The sequence below is a fragment of the Hyla sarda genome, chromosome 8 (genome assembly GCF_029499605.1).
Source record: "Hyla sarda isolate aHylSar1 chromosome 8, aHylSar1.hap1, whole genome shotgun sequence".
Lineage (NCBI taxonomy): Eukaryota > Metazoa > Chordata > Amphibia > Anura > Hylidae > Hyla > Hyla sarda.
In genome coordinates this window covers 106782514-106805447 of record NC_079196.1, presented here as the reverse complement: position 1 = coordinate 106805447, position 22934 = coordinate 106782514, and the positions used below count along the sequence as shown (strand labels likewise).

The window sequence follows — 22934 nt, the reverse complement described above, 5'->3', positions numbered from 1 at the left end:
ACATACAATGCTACAGACAGTCCAGATCTGTGAAACATGTCAATGGCTGGAAGAACTGACCAATTTGAATGGGCATTCACTGGTAAAACACCTGTATTACTAAAGCTTATGCACTGAATTCCTGTCTGGTAGCGCCCCCTACAGTACAGGGAGGTATTACATGTTCTGTACTACTCTTTACCTGTGCCACAGATAGCTGTTCCTTTGGAGACCAAGCAAGGGCGGCTCCATTTTACTTTTTTAGGACATTGCGTGTACTGTACAGGACCTCCTGTCCTCTACATAGACAGTGATTTAAAGCTTCCAGCAGCTCTTTCTTACTTTCTATATCTATCTATATTAGTTATCTACTTATTTTTCTTTAACCTTCACTTTTTTTCCTATTTTTGGATGACCTTTTGATTGCTTCAGAACCAATTACCAGGTTTCCATAGAGTTATGGTCTCAACATACAATGGTACAATGGGGGGGGGGGGGGGTGTGATAGAAGTTTACAAACATCATTCACAGTAAGTAAAAGTCCAGTCTTTCCTATCCGTATCCCCTAACTGCTGGGGTCTGCAGATTTGTACTTCATACAAATGTGACAGATGCACTTTAAAGTTTCTTTGTTGGATGTCTCAGAAGCAATCCTGAGAGCTCCTGGTTAGTTTGCTCGACCTATGGAGGTTTTGTGTAGTGGTTTCTGATTCTTTTTTGTCATAGGGCTTGACTGGTCAGAAGACAGTGGAGAGGAGCAAGATGATTCTGATCCTTACCAAGTTGCATGGTCATTCCGTGAGGGTCTCCAACATGACTGCAAAAAGTAAGTAATTTTCTATGTATATTTTTACATACTTTTACAAAAAAAATGTGTTGTTGATTTTAATGTGCAAAAGTAGTAAATCTGAAAAAGTATGTAAAGTTAGTATCACAACAACATGTTAGGCTACATTCACACTACGTTTTGGACATGTGGCTACTGCATCGGGCGGGGACCCGCACTGCATCCCATTCATTTAAATGAGCCGGCTGGAGTCGGATTGTGACTTCGGTCAGCTCATTATTGCACCGTTTCAGTTTGTTGCTGGACTGAAAACAAAAGTCTGCCGCAATTTTCAGTCCGGCAATAAAACTGATACGGTGCAAAAATGAGCTGACCGAAGTCACAATCCGACTCCGGCTGGCCCATTTCAGTGAATAGAATGTGGCAGCAATACGGCAACGGCTGGTTTTTAAACTGTTCATGGCTGTTTTCTCTGTCTTTTTATGCTGTTATTTGTCTTGTGATTTCAGGTACGATGCTGAGGTAGCACACAGCAGGAGCTCCAGGGTTGCACAACTTTGCACTTATTTTCAGCAAAAATACAAGCACCTCTGCCGCCTGGAGCGAGCAGAATCCTGTCAGCGGAAATACCGCCACACATTCCGGAAAGCATTGCAGAAAGCGGCCCTTAGAGAACCTGAGTCAGCTGGGCAGCTAATGCAGGAATTAGGCAAAGCCACATGCATAAATTCCAGGTAAGAAATCACAAAGTGCTAATTATTGTCTGCATAAACCGCAGAAAATAATCCATGGGTGTGTAAATGTTGGATGTGGCAACAAGCTATTGGGAAATGATGCACGGGGTTCACACAGCCGAGTTTCTGCACAGAATTCTGCATAAAAATTCTGCATGAATTTATAGCCAATACGTTTCAATAGGATTTTACTGTCCCATTCACAGAATTTCTGCTGCAGGAATTTCATTGAAGTGAATTGGCTATAAATTAAGGCAGAATTTCCGTGTGAAAACCCGGCCTTATGAAGAGACCCAAGTAGTCTTCAGTACTTGCCTTTTTTTTATTGGAGGCTCAACAGCCTCTAGGAAAGCTTAGAGAGATCACTAATAAGCCAATTTACACTGGAGATGAATGTTTGCAGTTTGTTGGAGATGGCTCTGTATTTACTAGGGAGATTTTATTGAAATTGCTTTTGACTTTTTTGTAAGCAGTTACACAATTTATGTTGAAATGACCATTATGTCTGTTTTGCTTATAGAACTATTCAACCAGAGCTCAGAGGAACAGAAGCAGTACTTTGCAGTGCAACTGTGAGAAGTGTGTCTTGCACAAACAGAGCCCTCCCATACACAAGACACTGTTTTCAGCGTATCCTTTTCCATTGTAGATATTAGATTGTACAATAATAAGATGACTTAGTTATTTCAGATGGGGTGAGCCTATATAAAGAAAATATTAATCACTGCCTAATAGAAGTGTACCTGTCATTTGCAGAAACTTTTTATATAATGTAAATAACATTATAACTATATTTGTAATAACAAAAAAGTGTGTATTTTTGAGTGAAAAAATCCTTGTGCAAGTAGGACAAGCAGGGCTCTGTACACTGAGGACAAGCAGGGGTCTGTGCACTGAGGACAAGCAGGGCTCTGTGCAGTGAGGACAAGCAGGGCTCTGTGCAGTGAGGACAAGCAGGGCTCTGTGCAGTGAGGACACGCAGGGCTCTGTACACTGAGGACAAGCAGGGGTCTGTGCAGTGAGCACAAGCAGGGCTCTGTGCAGTGAGGACATGCAGGGCTCTGTGCAGTGAGGACATGCAGGGCTCTGTGCAGTGAGGACAAGCAGGGCTCTGTGCAGTGAGGACAAGCAGGGCTCTGTGCAGTGAGGACAAGCAGGGCTCTGTGCAGTGAGAACAAGCAGGGCTCTGTGCAGTGAGGACAAGCAGGGCTCTGTGCAGTGAGGACAAGCAGGGCTCTGTGCAGTGAGGACATGCAGGGCTCTGTACACTGAGGACAAGCAGGGGTCTGTGCAGTGAGGACATGCAGGGCTCTGTGCAGTGAGGACATGCAGGGCTCTGTGCAGTGAGGACAAGCAGGGCTCTGTGCAGTGAGGACAAGCAGGGCTCTGTGCAGTGAGGACAAGCAGGGCTCTGTGCAGTGAGGACAAGCGGGGCTCTGTGCAGTGAGGACAAGCGGGGCTCTGTGCAGTGAGGACAAGCGGGGCTCTGGGCAGTGAGGGCAAGCGGGGCTCTGGGCAGTGAGGACAAGCGGGGCTCTGGGCAGTGAGGACAAGACTTTAAAATATAAATAAAACATTTATTTTTATTAAAAAGATCATGTAAAACCAAAAAAGTTTCTAATATATTTCATTTAAAAAAAATTATTTTATCTGTTTTTTTTTACATTTGAAAACCTGGCCACTAGGTGTCACCCTATATGGCTCAGGATTACTTTTTCCCCCCTGACGTTGATCACGTTCGGACCAACGCTGGCCGGGCAGCGTGGCACAGCATGGTCCGGAATTCGCGTTCACATGAATGAGGAGAGTGAGATGCAGGGGGCGGGGATATTTAAATTTTGCGCGCCGCACGAGCGCTGTGCTCGCTCTCTGCCTATTTCCTATACAGGCAGAGAGTGAGCACAGCGCTCGTGCGCGAAATTCAAATATATCCCTCTCCTCATTCAATGCAGTTCGTGAGCTGCAGGAGAGAGAGGAGAGGGGCGGAAGCGAGGCCCGGTCAGGCTTCAGATGACGTCGCGCCTGCTGGGGCAGCCCACTGCCTGCCCTCACCAGAGACCTCAACTCTGAGCTCCTGCAGCTGTGCCACAAAAGGTATTTTTATGGGGATTGGGGAAAAATAAAGACAGGGATAGATGTAGTTAGTATCAGGAACAGAAGAATATTTTAAATTGTAAGATGTATACCTTATGGGAATAAAAGGGTCAGGAATAAAAGAAAACCAATATGGATGAATAAAAATGTTAAGGGGGCAATAAATGACAAAAATAAAGCATTTAAACTACTAAAACAGGATGGCAGGAAAGAAGCATTAAAAAGCTATAGAGAAAAATGTTAAATATGTAAAACAGATAAAAGCCGCAAAAAGAGACAGACTCATTGCCAAAGAGAGTAAAACTAACCCTAAAATGTTTTTTTTTACTATATAAATAGCAAAAAGGTTCAAAATGAAAGTGTAGGCCCTTTAAAAAATGATGAGGAGGAAATTATAAATGGAGATCAGGAAAAAACATATATATTAAACAAATTCTGGTGCCAGAACAGCAAAAGAAAGAAAAAAAAAACACATGGCACATTATTTTGAAAACTAAACCCCTCAAGGCACATAACAAGGGGTATAGTGAGCCTTAACACCCCACAGGTGTTTGATTAAAGTCGGATGTGTAAATGAGAAATTTTTTTTTTTTTTTGCTAAAATGCAGTATTTTCCCCAAATTAATTTTTTTTACAAGAGGTAATAGGAGAAAATGGCCCCCAAAATTTGTAACCCCATTTCTTCCGAGTATGGAAATACCCCATGTGTGGACGTCAAGTGCTCTGCTGGCTCACTACAATGCTCAGAAGAGAAGGAGTGCCATTGGGCTTTTGGCGAGAGAATTTGTTTGGAATGGAAGTCAGGGGCTATGTGCATTTACAAAGCCCCCCGTGGTGCCAGCACAGTGGAACCCCCCACGTGTGACCCTATTTCGGAAACTACACCCCTCAGGAAATGTAATAATGGGTGCAGTGAGCATTTACACCCCACTGGTGTTCGACAGACTTTTGGAAAAGTGGGTTGTACAAATGAAAAATTTTATTTTTCATTTTCACGGACCACTGTTCCAAAAATCTGTCAGACACCTGTGAGGTGTAAATGCTCACTGTACTCCTTATTAAATTGAGGGGTGTAGTTTCCAAAATGGGGTCACATGTGGAGGGGGGGGGGGAGGTCCACCGTTCTGGCACCATGGGGCCTTTGTAAACGCACATGGCCTTCAATTCCAGACACATTCTCTCTCCAAAACCCCAATGGCGCTTCTTCTCTTCTGAGCATTGTAGTTCGCCCGCAGAGCACTTTATATCCACATATGGTGGATTTATATACTCAGAAGAAATGGTGTTACAAATTTTGGGGGGCTTTTTTTTTCCTATTACCCCTTGAGAAAATGAAAAATTTGGGATAACGCCAACATTTTAGTGAAAATTCTTCAGAAACCTGTGGGGTGTTAAGACTCACTATATATACCCCTTGTTACGTTCCATGAGGGGTGTAGTTTCCAAAATGGGGTCACATGTGGGCGTTTTTTTTTTTTTTTTTTTTTGTGTTTATGTCCGAACCGCTGTAACGATCAGCCATCCCTGTGCAAATCACCTCAAATCTCCATGGCGCTCTCACTCCTGAGCCTTGTTCTGCGCCCGCAGAGCATTTTACGTCCACATATGGGGCATTTCTGTACTCAGGAGAAATTGCGTTACAAATTTTGGGGGTCTTTTTTTGCTTTTACTTCTTATGAAAATGAAAAGTATGCAGCAACACCAGCATGTTAGTGTATAAAACATATTTTTTTTTTTACAATAACATGCTGGGGTAGACCCCAACTTTACCTTTTCATAAGGGGTAAAAGGAGAAAAAGCCCCCCCAAAATTTGTAGCGCATTTTCTCCCGAGTACGGAAATACCCCATATGTGGCCCCAAACTGTTGCCTTGAAATACGACAGGGCTCTGAAGTGAGAGAGCGCCATGCGCATTTGAGGCCTAAATTAGGGATTTGCATAGGGGTATTCTACGCCAGTGATTCCCAAACATGGTGCCTCCAGCTGTTGCAAAACTCCCAGCATTTCTGGACAGTTAGTGGCTGTCTGGCAATACTGGGTGGTGTTGTTGTTTTGCAACAGCTGGAGGCTCCGTTTTGGAAACACTGCCGTACCAGATGTTTTTCATTTTTATTAAGGGGGTGGGGGAGAGGTAACTGTGTAGGGGTATGTGTATATGCAGTGTTTTTCTCTTTATTTTGTGTAGTGTTTTTAGGGTACGGTCGGGTTCACAGCGAGTTTCGCGCTGGGAGTTAGAGCTGCAGCGGAAAATTTGCTGCATCTCAAACGTAAACCCGACCGTGTGAATGTACCCTGTATATTCACGTTTGGGGCGGGAGGCAAACCTCCAGCTGTTGCAAAACTGCAACACTCAGCATGCAGTGACAGAAGGGCATGCTGGGACTTGTAGTTACGCAACAGATTGAGGTACACTACTATAACTTTTATCATGCCCTTTGATTATCCATGCATGCTGGGTTTGGTAGTTATGCAACAGCTGGAGGCACACTGGTTGCAAAACACAGAATTTGTTACATAACTCAGTGTTTCCCAACCCGTGTGCCGCCAGCTGTTGCAAAACTATAACTCCCAGCATACATGGTCTGTCAGTGCATGCTGGGAGTTATAGTTTGGCAACAGCTTGGAAGTTATAGTTTGGCAACAGCTGGAGGCACACGGGTTGGGAAACTGAGTTAGAAAACAGACAATGTTTCCCAGAGCGTGTGCCTCCAGTTGTTGCAAAACTGCAACTCCCAGCATGCCCAGACAGCCGAAGGGCATGCTGGGAGTTGTAGTTTTGCAACAACTGGAGATTGGAGACCACTGTGTAGTGGTCTCCAAATTGTGGCCCTCCAGATGTTGCAAAACTACAACTCCAAGCATGGGAGTTGTAGTTCAGCAACATCTGAAGGGCCATGTGCTACATAACTACAACTCCCAGCATGCCTGGATTGTCTGGGAATGCTGAAAGTTGTTGTTTTGCAACATCTGTAAGAGCACAGATTGGAGACCAGTGCACAGTGGTCTCCAAACTGTGGTGCTCCAGATGTTGCAAAACTACAACTCCCAGCATGCCCAGACAGCCAAAGTCTGTCTGGGCATGCTGGGAGTTGGAGTTTTGAAACTCCTAGAGGCAGCAGCGAAGATCAGTGACGATCTTCACTGCTGCCTGTGATGCCGCCACTGCCTCCTCCACTTGCCTGACGACTCCACGTGTGCCTGCCGCTGTTCCCCACTGCCGTGACGGTCCCTCTGTTGCCCCGCAGGTTTGTCCAGTGGGCCCCCCCGCAGCTCTTGGGGTCCTCTGCCCGACGTCTAGGTGAGGGCAGAGCGGGGGAACTGAACTTTCACCCAGTGCAAGCTGAGACACTGTGATTGGTCCACAGGGACCAATCACAGTGATCGCTGACCCGGACCATCCACAGATGGTCCTGGGGGGGGGGGGCTAGCAGAAGTTGTCCAGAAGCAGAACGGCGGAATCCGCAAAGGACGTGCACAATCCGCCGTTTATATAAGGCATTATGCGCGAAGGGGTTAAAGGGGTTATCCAGGAAAAATTCTATATTAACTGCCTCCAGAAAGTGAAACAGATTTGTAAATTACTTCTATTAAAAAATCTTAATCCTTTCAGTACTTATGAGCTGCTGAAGTTGAGTTGTTCTTTTGTCTAAGTGCTCTCTCATGACGCGTGTCTCGGGAACTGTCCAGAGTAGAAGCAAATCCCCATAGCAAACCTATTCTATTCTGTGCAGTTCCCGAGACAAGCAGAGATGTCAGCAGAGAGCACTGTTGCAAGACAGAAAAGAACAACTCAACTTCAGCAGCTGATAATTATTGGAATCATTAAGATTTTTTAATAGAAGTAATTTACAAATCTGTTTAACTTTTTGGAGCCAGTTGATATATAAAAATTATATATAAAATTATAAAAGTTTTTTCCTGGAATACCCCTTTAATCATTTATTTAAAAACTTTTTAATTTTTTTTCACAGGTTATACTATGCTACAGTACATCTGTACTGCAGCACATTATAACAGTCACTATACACTGACATGCAGCCTGTGCGATCCAACCCATGGCTGGACCTCACAGGCTGCTAGAAGAAGAAATTAGACCTCAAGGCACAGATGGCAAAGTTTGCTCAAAATAAATACAGTCATGGCTGTAAATGTTGGCACCCGTGAAATTTTTCAAGAAAATTAAATATTTCTCACAGAAATGGATTGCAGTAACACATATTTTGCTATACACATGTTTATTCCCTTTGTGTGTATTGGAACTAAACCAAAAAAGGAGGAAAAAAAGCAAATTGGACATAATATCACACCAAACTCCAAAAATGGGTTGGACAAAATTATTGGCACCCTTAACTTAATATTTGGTTGCACACCCTTTGGAAAAAAATACTGAAATCAGTCGCTTCTTATAACCATCAATAAGTTTCTTACACCTCTCAGCTGGAATATTGGACCACTCTTCCTTTGGTATACTTCTCTCTTATTGGAAGGGTGCCTTTTCCCAACAGCAATTTTAAGATCTCTCCACAGGTGTTCAATGGGATTTAGATCTAGACTCATTGCTGGCCACTTCAGAACTCTCCAGCGCTTTTGTTGCCATACATTTCTGGGTGCTTTTTTATGTATGTTTGGGGTCATTGTCCTGCTGGAAGACCCGAGATCTCGGACGCAAACCCAACTTTCTGACACTGGGCTGTACAGTGCGACCCAAAATCCGTTGGTAATCCTCAGATTTCATGATGCCTTGCACCCAGTGCCAGAGGCAGCAAAACAACCTCAAATCATCATTGACCCTCCACCATATTTCACTGTAGGTACTGTGTTCTTTTCTCTGTAGGCCTCATTCCGTTTTCGGTAAACAGTAGAATGATGTGCTTTACCAAAAAGCTCTATCTTGGTCTCATCTGTCCACAAGACCTTTTCCCAGAAGGATTTTGGCTTACTCAAGTTCATTTTGGCATAATGTAGTTTTGCTTTTTAATGTCTCTGTGTCAGCAGTGGGGTCCTCCTGGGTCTCCTGCCATAGCGTTTCATTTCATTTAAATGTCGACGGATATTTGCGCTGACACTGATGCTCCCTGAGCCTGCAGGACAGCTTGAATATCTTTGGAACTTGTTTGGGGCTGCTTAGTCACAATCCAGACTATCCTGCGTTGGCACCTTTCATCAATTTTTCTCTTCCGTCCACGACCAGGGAGATTAGCTACAGTGCCATGGGTTGAAAACAATCTTATTTTTCCACAATTTTGAAAGGGTACCATTGGAGTTTGGTGTGACATTATTTCCAATTTGGTTTTTTTCCTCCCTTTTTTTTTTAATTTAGTTCCAATACACAAAAAGGGAATAAACATGTGTATAGCAAAACATGTGTTACTGCAATCCTTTTCTGTGGGAAATACTTCATTTTCCAGAAAAGTTTCAGTGGTGCCCACATTTATGGCCATGACTGTATATGTGAAGAATTGGATAAAATAGGTTGGGAATGATGTAATAAAAGGAGGACTAGAGATGTAGCTGGTATTATGCGTTCTTTATTTGTAAAACATACAACCTAAAATATTCAGTGATAAAGTGTAACCAGGTCGCTTAGTAGGGCCCTTGCTACAGGGACGGTACACCGGATGGTATATTAAATAATATGCAATATTCAAAGGATAGGAGATAAGATGCCTGATCGCGGGGGTCGCGCCACTGGGGACCCCATGATCTTGCATGCAGAACCCCGTTACAATCAGTCCCCGGAGCATGTTCGCTCCCGGTCTGATTACTGGTGATCACGGGGCCGGAGCATTGTGACGTCACACCCCCTCCCATAGGCTTGCATTGAGGGGGCGGGGCATGACGTCACACGGGGGCGGGGCGGTGACGTCACAATGTTCCGGCCCCGTGAGTGATCGCCAGTAATCAGACCCGGAGCGAACATGCTCCGGGGACTTATTGTAACGGGGTGCTGCGTGCAAAATCACGGGGGTCGCCAGTGGCGGGACACCCACGATCAGGCATCTTATCCCCTATCCTTTGGATAGGGGATAAGATGTCTTAGGGCCGGAGTACCCCTTTAAGTGAGAGCTTATCTACTATATTGGTGTTTGTATGGGGCCTGGGTCTGTCTGTCTGCCTGCATCTCTCAGTAAAACCTGGATGTGCAATGTGGATTTTGCTCCTCATCAGATTTGACCCCTGCTACACTTGTGTGGTGACATTTGATGACCAATCTGCAACCCATATGCATGCCCATATTTCTTTGAGGACAATGTCCACAGGATGTGATGAGATCTGTGAAATCTCATTTTACTTGCGTGCTACTGTAATCAGCTGTGGATTTTACCTGCTCAAATCCACATATGATCCTTAAAGAGAAACTGACAAGCTGTTCACTGGCACTAAACCCAATATACTGGGTTATAGTATGGGTGACCAGCTTTCTGCTCTTCCTATTGCGCAGCTAATGTGCGCCGTGAGGTGAGCGCTCTGAGGGGAGCAGGCGCCGCTTCCTTGCTACACCCAGAAGGCAGCAGCTTCTTCGTTCTGCTCACTACCGGCAGACAATTGCATATTCATCACAGGGACAGGCTGAATGGGGAATATTGAGTAGACAGGGGAACTTGGCAAACCGGCTGCCTGCCTCCAATGTGCACAGTGGCACAATGGGAAGAGAAGAAAGAAAGAACACATAACTCTACAAATACTCCACAGATTGATGTGAGGACGCTTCACTCCCTTGCTCTGCACTCAATATAAAGGACAGGCTCCATAGACTATAATGGAGCCATGTCCTGTAAACAGTCAGACTTTGCCATATAAGTATCAGCTTTTGTCATGCATGTGCTAAAAGTGTGTCAAAAGTAATTTTAAATGACAGTAACACTGTAAGGGTGCCCAATAAACTATAAATCAGAAACTCCTATTTTGTTGCCTGGGTTTCCTATGTATCAGCACATTTGTATTTATATTTTGCATTGTGACTAGACTTAGCTTTTTATTTTGGTCTACTCCTTGTCTGGGTCCTGGAAATGCCTAAACATATTTCTGTATTAACAATTCTGTCTGTTTTAATTCCATCTTCCATCTACACATAGGGGTTGTTCATTATATGTATTGTATATTTTCTGGGTTGAAATGCTTTAAATATAATTTTATTTCCTTAATAAAAGCCAAGATATCTTGTCAAACACCTCTCAACAGCTTTTTACCAGCTGCACAGCAAAATTTGCAGATGGGCAACAGTGCTCTGTACCCGTTTTTGACGTTACTCATCAAACACCTCTATGTGAAGAACATGCCAAGAAAATGGTAAATAAAAACATATGGGGGGAGATCTATCAAAACCTGTCCAGAGGAAAAGTTGCTGAGTTACCCATAGCAACCAATCAGATCGCTTCTTTCTTTTTTCACAGGCCTTTTCAAAAGTCAAAGAAGCAATCTGATTGGTTGCTCACAACTCAGAATCTTTTCCTCTGGACAGCTTTTGATAAATCTCCCCCATTGGTACCTGTATGTTAGTACTAGCACAGCAATTTTTTCATTTTTTTGTTGTGGGCTGTGATTTACAATTTCTAATAATCCTAAAATGCTAGTCAGTTTTTTGTTTCATTTAAAGGTGGGATTTAAATTTGAAGGGATTTGTCCATCTTTGTAAAATTGATGACCTATCCTCAGATGTTTATGTTAACAATATTTAAGAATTTTTCCAAGTTTTCACTTGGTTTATTTTCTGGCAGTTTTTGGAAAACTGACACTGCAGTTTTTGAGCCAAATCCAGAAATGTATTCAAAAGGAATAGGAAATATAAAGGAAGGACTTACACTTCACCTCCCTTATGGATCCACTTTTGACTTTGGCTGAAAAACTGCACTGGCAGTATTACAAAAACTGCCAGAATAAAACGTGGAAAAAAAAAGTGGAAACTTAGCCGAAAGGTCTCCAATTCAACTGAATGGGACAGTTCATGTCTATTGCTTTCTATGGTCCATGGGTCCTGCAGTAAAGCAGATCACTAATGTTGTTATTAACAGGTCAAGCAAGATGGCAGCCCCCATAACATTGTACAAAAACTAAATAAAAATAATTACAATCAGAAAATAGAATTAGAACCGATTAGAAAAAAAGAACAGATTTAATTATCTGTCTCTAACGAGACACCCCGCTGGGGTTCCTCTGTCAGATAATCCGGATCTCGCTTCTATCGTGATGCTCCAGTCACAGGAGTTGGCCCAGCAGGCACAGCAGTTTAGCCAGTTATCCGGCATGATGCAGCAGTTGCTAACTGCTCAGCAGCAACCGCCACAACCACAGCCTCCTCCTGTTCCAGTGCTTCCTCCCACTGCTGCAGTTTCCTCCGGAACAAAACTCTGCTTGTCTCTTCCTGAGAAATTTGAGGGGGATCCCAAGTCCTGTCGTGGTTTCGTGACGTAGTGGAACAGTTCCCTACGAAACGAGCAAAGGTGGCTTCATCATCAGTCTCTTAACTGGAAGGGCTTTGGCCTGGGCAACTCCGCTTTGGGATCGCAGTGATGCTCTCGCAACCAATCTCCAGGTTTTCCTGACAGAATTTCAGGGTGTCTTTGAGGAACCAGCCCGAGCCTCCTCTGCTGAGACGGCATGGCTGAGTCTTTCACAGGGCAACTCCTCTGTGGGAGAGTATGCCATTCAGTTTTGTACCCTGGCATCGGAGTTATCATGGAACAAGAGAGGACTCTCTATTCATATCAAGGATGCCCTTGCTGCCCGGGAATTGCCATCTAACTTGAATGAACTTATACAATTGACATCTTGGATTGATATTCGTTTCTCTGAGCGACGTGAAGAACTTCGCCAAGAAAGGGAATCTGCACGACCATGACTCTTTCCTCGTCTGGCACCGGTCTTCCAGCAACCACCGCAATCTTCTATGTTGCCTCCCGCAGTGGAGGCTTTGCAGGTGGATCGGTCTCACCTGACCCTGCAGGAAAGAAACGGAGACAAACTGAAAATATATTCCTTTACTGCGCCCGTGCGGATCATTTCCTAAAAGATTGTCCTCTATGTCCACAGCCACAGGGAAACGCTCGCACCTAGGGTTTGTGGGAGAGCCCTCCCTAGGTGTGAATTCCACCTCTCCACACTTAAATTTGACGATCCAGCTTTTTCTACCCTCCAAAGAGATTGTCTCTGTACCTGCCTTCTTGGACTCTGGTTCCATGGGAAATGTTATTGATGCCTCCCTAGTACATAGGTATCATCTTCCTGTATCTCGCCTGTTAAAGCCCTTGTTCATCTCTACAGTCAATGGAGAAAGACTGGACTGTAATGTGCTATACCGCACTGAACAGTTGTCTATGCAGGTTGGAGCCTTGCATAAGGAGAACTTGACTTTGTATGTACTCCCCTCATTGTACTTCTCTCCTGCTTGGCCTACCATGGTTGCAACTCCATGCCCCGCAGTTGGATTGGAAAACTGGAGAAGTTATTCGTTGGGGACCACATTGCATCAACCACTGTATTCAAATACGTTTGGCTAAGTTGGAATTATCTTGTCCTCTGCCCGATTTGCCTTCGTTCCTTCGGGACTTTGCTGATGTCTTCATTGAAAACAAGCTGAAGTCCTACCACCATATCGTCCCTATGACTGTCCTATTGATTCACTGCCCGGCTCCACACCTCCCCGGGGCAGAATCTACCCTTTGTCGGTCCCTGAAACTCAGGCTATGTCTAATTACATCCAGGAGAATCTTCAGAAGGGATTTATCAGGAAGTCCTCTTCCACTGCTGGAGCCGGGTTCTTCTTCGTGGAAAAGAAAGACGGGTCTTTGCGACCTTGCATCGACTACCGAGGCTTGAATAAAATTACTAAAAAGAACCGCTACCCACTTCCTTTAATCTATGAATTATTTGATCGTCTGCGGGGTGCCAGGATCTTATCTAAACTAGACCTTCGTGGGGCCTATAATTTGATTTGTATACGAGAAGGGGACGAGTGGAAGACTGCGTTTAATACTCGTGAAGGACTTTTTAAGTATCTAATGATGCCGTTCGGACTCTGTAATGCTCCTGAAGTCTTCCAGGAGTTTGTCATTTTTAGGGACCTCCTATACTCCTGTATTGTCTATTTGGATGACATTCTCATCTACTCGCCCAATCTCCACACTCATCATTCTCACCTCCGCCAAGTTTTACAGCGCCTCCGAGACAATCATCTCTATGCAAAACTTAGTGTATTTAGTGTACTCTGGGGTATATTGTTACCAGTCAAGGTCTACAAATGGATCCTAACAAGTTGTCTGCTGTAATGGATGGGCCTCGACCTTCTGGCTTGAAAGCGATTCAGCGCTTCCTTGGCTTTGCCAACTATTATCAACAATTTATTCCACACTACTCCACCTTGGTTGCCCCCATCGTCTCTCTTACCAAGAAAACTGCTAATCCGAAGGTCAGGACTCCTGAGGCCGAAGAAGCGTTCAAACCGTTAAAATCCGCCTTTGCTTCTGCTCCTGTGTTGTCAAGACCAGATCCAGGCAAGCCATTTATTTTGGAAGTGGATGCTTCTTCAGTTGGCGCAGGTGCAGTTTTGACACAAAAATCATCCAAAGGAAGAACTGTAACCTGCAGTTTATTCTCTAAGACTTTCTCTCTTGCGGAGAGAAATAATACAATTGGAGATCGCAAGCTCTTTGCTATAAAGCTGGTTTTGGAAGAATGGCATCATCTCTTGGAGGGTTCTGTACATCCGCTTACTATTTATACTGACTACAAGAACTTGCTGTATCTACAGACTGCCCATCGTCTCAACCCTCGACAGGATTGCTGGTCTCTGTTCTTCTCCAGATTAGACTTTTTTTATTCACTTCCGTCCAGCAGAGAAGAATCTTCAGGCTGATGCACATCTAGATCTTCTGAAGTACAAGACCAAGAATCTCACCCTCAACATATTGTTCCTCCTGGTCGTCTCATCTACGCAGCACTAGCAAGTCTTCAGCACCTGCCTCCTGGGAAGACCTACATTACTCCCCGCTTAAGACTCCAAGTCTTGAAATGGGGTCATTCCTCTCTGTTGGCCAGTCATGCCGGTATTCGTAAGTCCTTGCAACTCATCTCCTGACAGTATTGGTGGCCAACTTTAAAACAAGATGTCTTTGACTTTGTTCGTTCCTGTTCAGTCTGTGCTCGGGACAAGACCCCTCATGCCTACTACATCCTTTGCCAGTTCCTGAGCTGCCCTGGACTGACATAGCAATGGACTTTATTACTGACCTTCCTTCTTCTGGCGGCAATAAGGTTATCTGGGTTGTTGCGAACAGATCTTCTAAAATGGCTCATATTGTGCCCTTGCCAGGTTTACCATCTGCCATCTCCATGGATTGCCTACTCATATTGTCTCCGACCGGGGAGTCCAGTTCGTCTCCAAGTTCTGGAGGGCCCTCTGCTCTCGTCTCCAAGTTAAATCTGATTTCTCCACGGCTTACCACCCTCAATCCAACTGCTATCTCTCCTAAACCCTGCATACACATTGCAATTCTGCTTGGCTGAACATTGTTTGGTTCTGAATTGGGAAAGATGAGGTATCTCTCTGAAAACAAAAGTTTTGGGCAGTTGAAATCCTGCATTTCTGACCCTTTCCGTCCTCTGTAGAGGGAGTCAGGAGGCCTTCAGACACAATAGATGGACAACTTTGGACTAACATGTATGTGTTACCGTCTTGTATTTCTATGAAGATATTGGAGGAATTCTTAAATTACACATTACTTATCTATGAGTTTCTATAGGATCCTCCAGCAGTCTTTTGTGTATGGGGAACAGCCTGAGTTTTCCTTAATGGAACAGTTTAGACAGATTGGATTTTATCCTTTTTGATGGACATAAATGGTGTCAGAGATGTCCGGTAATCGTCCCTCTTCCTCCCCTTGAGGGGAAAAAAAACTTCTTTGTTTGGGTTAAGAATCAAAGAACACAGTCGTATGCTAAATGATCATTAGTTTATTCCTTAAATTTGACATTTAGATGAAGAATGTTAGAGTACCTGTCATCAAACCACATTTCCCCTTGTTCACATTGTGAGCTCCAGGCTGGATGTCTTTTCAATAACATTAAAACTAGGGATCGACCGATATCGATTTTTTTTAGGGCCGATACGATAATCTGGGACCTTTCAGGCCGATAGCCGATAACTTATACCGATATTCCTGTATAAATTATCAGCTATTTCCCCCCACCCGGCCCCGCAGAAGCCGCTGCAGATTAATGATTTAAAGGGGTACTCTGCCCCTAGACATCTTATCCCCTATCCAAAGGATAGAGGATAAGATGTCAGATCGCCGCGGTCCCGCTGCTGGGGAGCCCCGGGATCCCGCTATCATTACAGCACAGAGCGAGTTCGCTTTGCACATCATGACAGGAAATACAGGGGCCGGAGCATCGTTGCGTCACGGCTCCGCCCCCCCGTGACATCACGGCCCGCCCCTTTCAATACAAGTCTATGGGAGGGGGCGTGGCGGTCGTCACGCCCCCTGCCATAGACTTGCATTAAGGGGACGGGCCGTGATGTCACAAGGGCGCGGAGCCATGAAGTCACGCTGCTCGCTTTGTGCTGTAATGATAGCGGGGTGCCGCAGCGGGGATCCCGGGCTCCACAGCAGCGGGACCGCGGCGATCTGACATCTTATCCCCTATCCTTTGGATAGGGGATAAGATGTCTAGGGGCGGAGTACCCCTTTAAAGCGCGCTTCTCTCCCCCTGCCTGTCCTGGGGTCCTCCTGAGTCCAACCACCACCACCGCTGCCCCATTGCCTCCCCCATCCCCGGTTTTATAATTACCTGTTCCCGGGGTCCGCGCTACTTCTGGCTCCGGCGTCGTCGTGAGCTGACACTGTGCTCGCTGATGGTGACGTTGCATCGAGGACGTCACTCGTCATTGCGCTGCGCAGGACGTCGCAGGAGACAGATGTAGCGCGGACCCCGGGAACAGGTATTTATAAAACCGGGGATGAGGGAGGCAATGGGGCAGCGGTGGTCTCTGGGCAGGGGTAGGGCCATATCGGCAAGGTAATTGCGGATACAGATAATGTCCAAAATCGTGAATATTGGCCGATAATATCGTCCAAACCGATATAATCGGTCAATCCCTAATTAAAACATATAAAGGTTGAGAATTTTAACAGAAAGTAAGTAACAAAGTGTCTTATAACTACATAAGGGACAAGTGACCTGTACTCTTTAAATGAGGACTGTTACTTCAAAAACGTTTAACATGTCCTAGAGACATGTTAAAAGTTTGGATCGGTCAGGGTCTGTGTGTTCAAAGAAGTACAAGCTAATGGCATACTCTTCTGGATCTGTGCCTAGTGACCGAGAAGGAGTTACAAACTGTATAGGTCCATCTCGGTTGAGTGCAGCCTTGCTTTTCCTGCTCATTCTAGCGATTGGTTGGGTTCTGCACACCCAGGCCTTGACCGATCAAAATGTGACATTTCTCGAGGTCAAAAGTTATTTTTCTAAAGCGACGGGTATAATTTGTGTAAATGATTAAAAAATAAATAGATTAAATTGGTTCAGCTTCTTCTTTCCCTTGCTGACCTTCATAGGGACATTATGGGTATCTTGCTGCCATAATACCTTCTGGCACAGGGCAGCAGTTTGAGGGAGCACATTCTTAAGCTGTGTGATAAGTATAGGCAGTTCATTCTTGGCAGTCAGACTGAGATTAAAGATGCAGCGTAATGTAACAACGCAGGGGTGTAATGAAGCCGCTGGTTTCTAAATTCAGAGCAGAGGAATGCAGTCATTACTGTATAGAAAGATGCTTGTAGTGACCAAGGAACTGTTTGGTGACATTGAATTGTCTTTTTAAGGTACCCTAGTGAATATAACTCCTTCCCTAGTAAGATACTGACGTTTCTTTTTTCTCTTTCTTTTGTATCAGGATAATTTCTTGCGCGGGGACAATTCACGCAAAGTTCAGCACCAGCAGCAGAGGAAGCCCAGGAAAAAGACTAAGCCTCCTGCACTTACCAAAAAACATAAGAAAAAAAGAAGGGGACCTAGAAGGCCTCAAAAACCCATTCCACCTGCAGTGCCCCAAGGCAACCTCTGCATGCCCAGTAGCCTATCACTGCCAGTGGAGGTCACTAACATAAGGTTAGTATCTGACTTTATATATTTTCTATACTTTATATATTTATATACTTTCTGGCACCGGTTGATTTGAGAAAAAAAAAGTTTTCCACCGGAGTACCTCTTTAACCCCTTAAGGACGCAGCCCATTTTCACCTCTAGGACGAAGCCCTTTTTTTTGGAAATCTGACCACTGTCACTTTAAACATTAATAACTCTGGAATGCTTTTAGTTATCATTCTGATTCCGAGATTGTTTTTTCGTGACATATTCTACTTTAACATAGTGGTACATTTTTGTGGTAACTTGCATCCTTTCTTGGTGAAAAATTCCCAAATTTGATGAAAAAAATAAAAATGTAGCATTTTTCTAACTTTGAAGCTCTCTGTAAGGAAAATGGATATTCCAAATAATGTTTTTTTGGATTCACATATACAATATGTCTACTTTATGTTTGCATCATAAAATTGACGTGATTTTACTTTTGGAAGACACCAGAGGGCTTCAAAGTTCAGCAGCAATTTTCCAATTTTTCACACAATTTCCAAACTCACTATTTTTCAGGGACCAGTTCAGGTTTGAAGTGGATTTGAAGGGTCTTCATATTAGAAATACCCTAGAAAATGACCCCATTATAAAAACTGCACCCCCCAAAGTATTCAAAATGACATTCAGTCAGCGTTTAACCCTTTAGGTGTTTCGCAGGAAAAGCAGCAAAGTGAAGGAGAAAATTCAAAATCTTAATTTTTTACACTCTCATGTTCTTGTAGACCCAATTTTTCAATTTTTACAAGGGGTAAAAGGAGAAAATGTATACTTGTATGTGTAACCCAATTTCTCTCGAGTAAGGACATACGTCATATGTCTATGTAAAGTGTTCGGCGGGCGCAGTAGAGGGCTCAGAAGGGAAGGAGTGACAATGGGATTTTGGAGAGTGAGCTTTGCTGAAATGGTTTTTGGGGGCATGTCGCATTTAGGAAGCCCCTATGGTGCCAGAACAGCAAAAAAAAAAAAAAAAAACAACACATGGCATACCATTTTGGAAACTAGACCCCTTGAGGAACATAACAAGGAATTAAGTGAGCCTTAATACCCCACAGGTGTTTCACGACTTTTGCATATGTAAAGAAAATTATTTTTTTTTTCACTAAAATGTGGGTTTTCCACCAAATTTCACACTTTTTAAAGGGTTAATAGCAGAAAAGACCCCCCCAAAATTTGTAACCCCATCTCTTCTGAGTATGGAGGTACCCCATAAGTGGACCTGAAGTGCACTGCGGACGAACTATAATTCTCAGAAGAGGAGGAGTCATATTTGGCTTTTTGAGAGCAAATTTTGCTCGGGGGGCATGTTGCATTTAGGAAGCCCCTATGGTGCCAGGACAGCAAAAAAAAAAAAAAAAACACATGGCATACCATTTTGGAAACTAGACCTCTTGAGGAACGTAACAAGGGATAAAGTGAGCCTTAATACCCTACAGGTGTTTCATGACTTTTGCATATGTAAAAAAAAAAAAAAAAATAAATATTTCACTAAAATGTAGGTTTCCCCCCAAATTTCACATTTTTGCAAGGGTTAATAGCAGAAAAGACCCCCCCAAAATTTGTAACCCCATCTCTTCTGAGTATGGAAGTACCCCATAAGTGGACCTGAAGTGCACTGTGGGCGAACTACAATGCTCAGAAGAGAAGGCATCATATTTGGCTTTTTTGTCGCATTTAGGAAGCCCCTATGGTGCCAAGACAGCAAAAAAAAAAAAAAAACACATGGCATACCATTTTGGAAACTAGACCCCTCACAGAATGTAATGAGGGGTACAGTGAGCATTTACCCCCCCCCCCCCACTGGTGTCTGACAGATCTTTGGAACAGTGGGCTGTGCAAAATTTTTCATTTTTACGGACCACTGTTCCAAAGATCCGTCAGACACCTGTGGGGTGTAAATTCTCACTGCACCCCTTATTACATTCCGTGAGGGGTGTAGGTTCCAAAATGGGGTCACATGTGGGTGTGTTTTTTTTGCGTTTGTCAGAACCGCTGTAACAATCAGCCACCCCTGTGCAAATCACCTCAAATGTATATGGCGCACTCTCCCTTCTGGGCCTTTTTGTGCGCCCCCAGAGCACTTTGCGCCCGCATATGGGGTATTTCCGTACTCGGGAGAAATTGCGTTCCAAATTTTGGGGTGCGTTTTCCCCTTTTACCTCTTGTGAAAATGAAAAGTATAGGGCAACACCAGCATGTTAGTGTAAAAATGTTAATTTTTTTACACTAACATCCTGGTGTAGACCCAAACTGTTCCTTTTCATAATGGGTAAAAGGGGAAAAGCCCCCCAAAATTTGTTAGGCAATTTCTCCCGAGTACGGCGATACCCCATATGTGACCCTATACTGTTGCCTTGAAATACAACAGGGCTCCAAAGTGAGAGCGCCATGCGCATTTGAGGCCTGAATTAGGGATTTGCATAGGGGTGGACATAAAGGTATTCTATGCCAATGATTCCCAAACAGGGTGCCTCCAGCTGTTGTAAAACTCCCAGCATGCTTGGACAGTCAATTGTTGTCCAGAAATGCTGGGAGTTTTTGTTTTGCAACAGCTGGAGGCTCCATCTTAGAAACACTGCCGTACAATAAGTTTTTCATTTTTATTGGGGAAAGGGGGGGCGGGGGGTGGTAGGGGGGGCAGTGTACGTGTGTATATGTAGTGTTTTACTCTTTATTTTATGTTAGTGTAGTGTAGTGTTTTTAGATTACATTCACACTAGAGGCAGATTACACTGAGTCTCCTGCTAGGAGTTTGAGCTGTGGCGGAAAATTTGCCGCAGCTCAAACTTGAAGCGGGGAACTCGCTGTAATCTGCCGCCAGTGTGAATTTAGCCTGTACATTCACATGGGAGGGGGGTCAAAACTACAACTCCCAGCATGCACTGACAGACCATGCATGCTGGGAGTTGTAGTTTTGCAACAGCTGGAGGCACACTGGTTGGAAAACCTTGAGTTAGGTTCTATGACCTAACTCAGTATTTTCCAACCAGTGTGCCTCCAGCTGTGGCAAAACTACAACTCCCAGCATGTACTGATTGCGGAAGGGCATGCTGGGAGATGTAGTTATGCAACGGCTGGAGGCACGCAAGTACAACTCCCAGCATGCCAAGACAGCCTTATGCTGTTCCTGAATGCTGGGAGTTGTAGTTTTGCAAGATGGGGTTCAGTTTGTAAATCACTGTCCAGTGGACTCTAAACTGTGGCCCTCCAGATGTTGCAAAACTACAACTCGCAGCATGCCCAGACAGCAAACTGCTGTCTGGGCATGCTTAGAGTTGTAGTTTTGCAACATCTGGAGGGCTACAGTTTGAGACCACTGCATAGTGATCTACAACCTGAACCCCTCTAAATATTGCAAAACTACAAGTCCCAGCATGCCCACACAGCAAACAGCTGTCTGGGCATGCTGGGAGTTGTAGTTTTGCAACATCTGGAGGGCCAAGGTTTAGAGACCACTGTAAACTGTGGCCCTCCGGATGTTGCTAGGCAACAACTCACCTGGCAGGACCCGGATGAATTGCTGCCGCCGTCGCCGCACGTGGGGGATCCCCGCATGGAGGATCGCGCTCCGGGATCCAGGTAAGGGACCTTCGACAGTTCACCAGTTTTGCCCGGACACCGATAGGTGGGCAAAGCGGGGGAACCGAACTTTAACTTCCACCCCCCCCCCCCCCCCCCCCCCCCCGGTCTACTATGGTCGCTCCGGCCGACCAATAGCAGGGATAGGAGGGGTGGCACCTCTGCCACCAAAGTCCTATCCCTTCAGGGGGATCGAGGGTGTCTCGGACAACCCCAATCCCTCTTATTTTCCAGGTCGCCGGGTCACCAGTGACCCGTATGACCCGGAATCGCGCAGATCGCAGGTCTGAATTGACCTGCGATTTGCGCTCATCGTGGTCATGGGGGGGTCTCAGGACCCCCCTCGGCGATGTGCCGGGATGCCTGCTGTTAGATAACAGCAGTCATCTCGGCCCGATCACTGCTACCGGTGACGCGGCGCTCCCGGAACCCTACGACGTACATGTACGTCGCCGAGCGCCAAGTGATACTTCGATGCGCCGTACATGTACGTCGCTCGTCTTGAAGGGGTTAAGGACGCAGCAATTTCTGCATTTTAATTCTTTCTTTCTTCCTCCACGTCTTATAGCCAAAAGACTTAAAATTTTTTTTTTTTTTTCATTTTAAATGTTTTATTCATTTTATAATAAACATAAGCAAGTAACACCAGGACACATGTGTCCAGACAACAGTGAAATGAACAGGGTGGTCCTGTGACAGAAGGACCATCACGTATAAACGAACACAAAAAAAAAAAAAAAAAATAAACACAGAGAGAAAAAAAAATAGACAACATTCGAGACAAGTCTAGTAGAGTCCATTATAGTTCCTCCAAAACTAAGAAAGTCCAATATAGCTCTCGATGATGGTCGTATCGAAACACTGTAAAGTAAATGTCATGTGAGAGCTTGGGCAACCAGAATCGTAACAGACATAGACAGCATATGCAGATGCAAGCTGAAGCATCTACGGATGGAAACAGGTAGTTGGAGTAGGTTGAATAAACAAAGAAATAAACAAAGAAAATAAACAGAGGCTTAATACCTCCTACTAGACACGGTAGTAAAGATACTAGAAAACAGTGGATTTGAATATCTAATGCCACTAAGCGTCATGTGTCGGATCACGGCCAGAGTGTGCCGGTAGAGGAGAGGAGCATACAAGAAGACATAGAGGGAAGAGCAAGAAGAAAGTGGATAATGGACAATAGAACAGGTTAAGAGAAATAGTGTGGGCTATGAATCCACATGTCCCACTCTCTGAGGAATTTCGCATCAGCAGAGTTAGCAAGGGCATAAGCTCTCTCATAGGCACAGGAAAGGTTTACATATGTCAAAATATCAGACAGGGTAGGTAATGATGTGGACTTCCACTTTCTAGCGATGTGCAGTTTAGTGGACATGAAAAGGTGAGCCATCAGTGTTCTAGCTGTGGAGGGATAGTCTTGGAAGTCTATCAACAGCAGGGCAGTGCACGGTTTTAGCGGTATCTGAAGGCCCAGGAGCCTCGTGGCAACTCTACCTATACTCTGCCATAGAGGCTGGATAGCAGGGCAGTCCCATAGCAGATGAAACAGCGTTCCGACTCCTCCACAATTTCGCCAACAACAGGGGGGGCAATTTGGATCTATTCGGTGCAGTCTATGGGGAGTAAAA

At 44.6% G+C, this 22934-nt stretch overlaps 1 protein-coding gene across 1 annotated transcript in view; it reads left to right on the top strand.

Moving 5' to 3' along the window:
* Nucleotides 1-22934, top strand: part of INO80D (INO80 complex subunit D) — a 66182-nt gene that overhangs the window by 26325 nt on the left and 16923 nt on the right. Inside the window, exons 5-9 of the mRNA XM_056536442.1 lie at nucleotides 706-805; nucleotides 1276-1500; nucleotides 2021-2130; nucleotides 10751-10884; nucleotides 17486-17700. Coding sequence (XP_056392417.1) covers nucleotides 706-805; nucleotides 1276-1500; nucleotides 2021-2130; nucleotides 10751-10884; nucleotides 17486-17700 — 784 coding nt within the window. The remainder of the gene's footprint in view (nucleotides 1-705; nucleotides 806-1275; nucleotides 1501-2020; nucleotides 2131-10750; nucleotides 10885-17485; nucleotides 17701-22934) is intronic.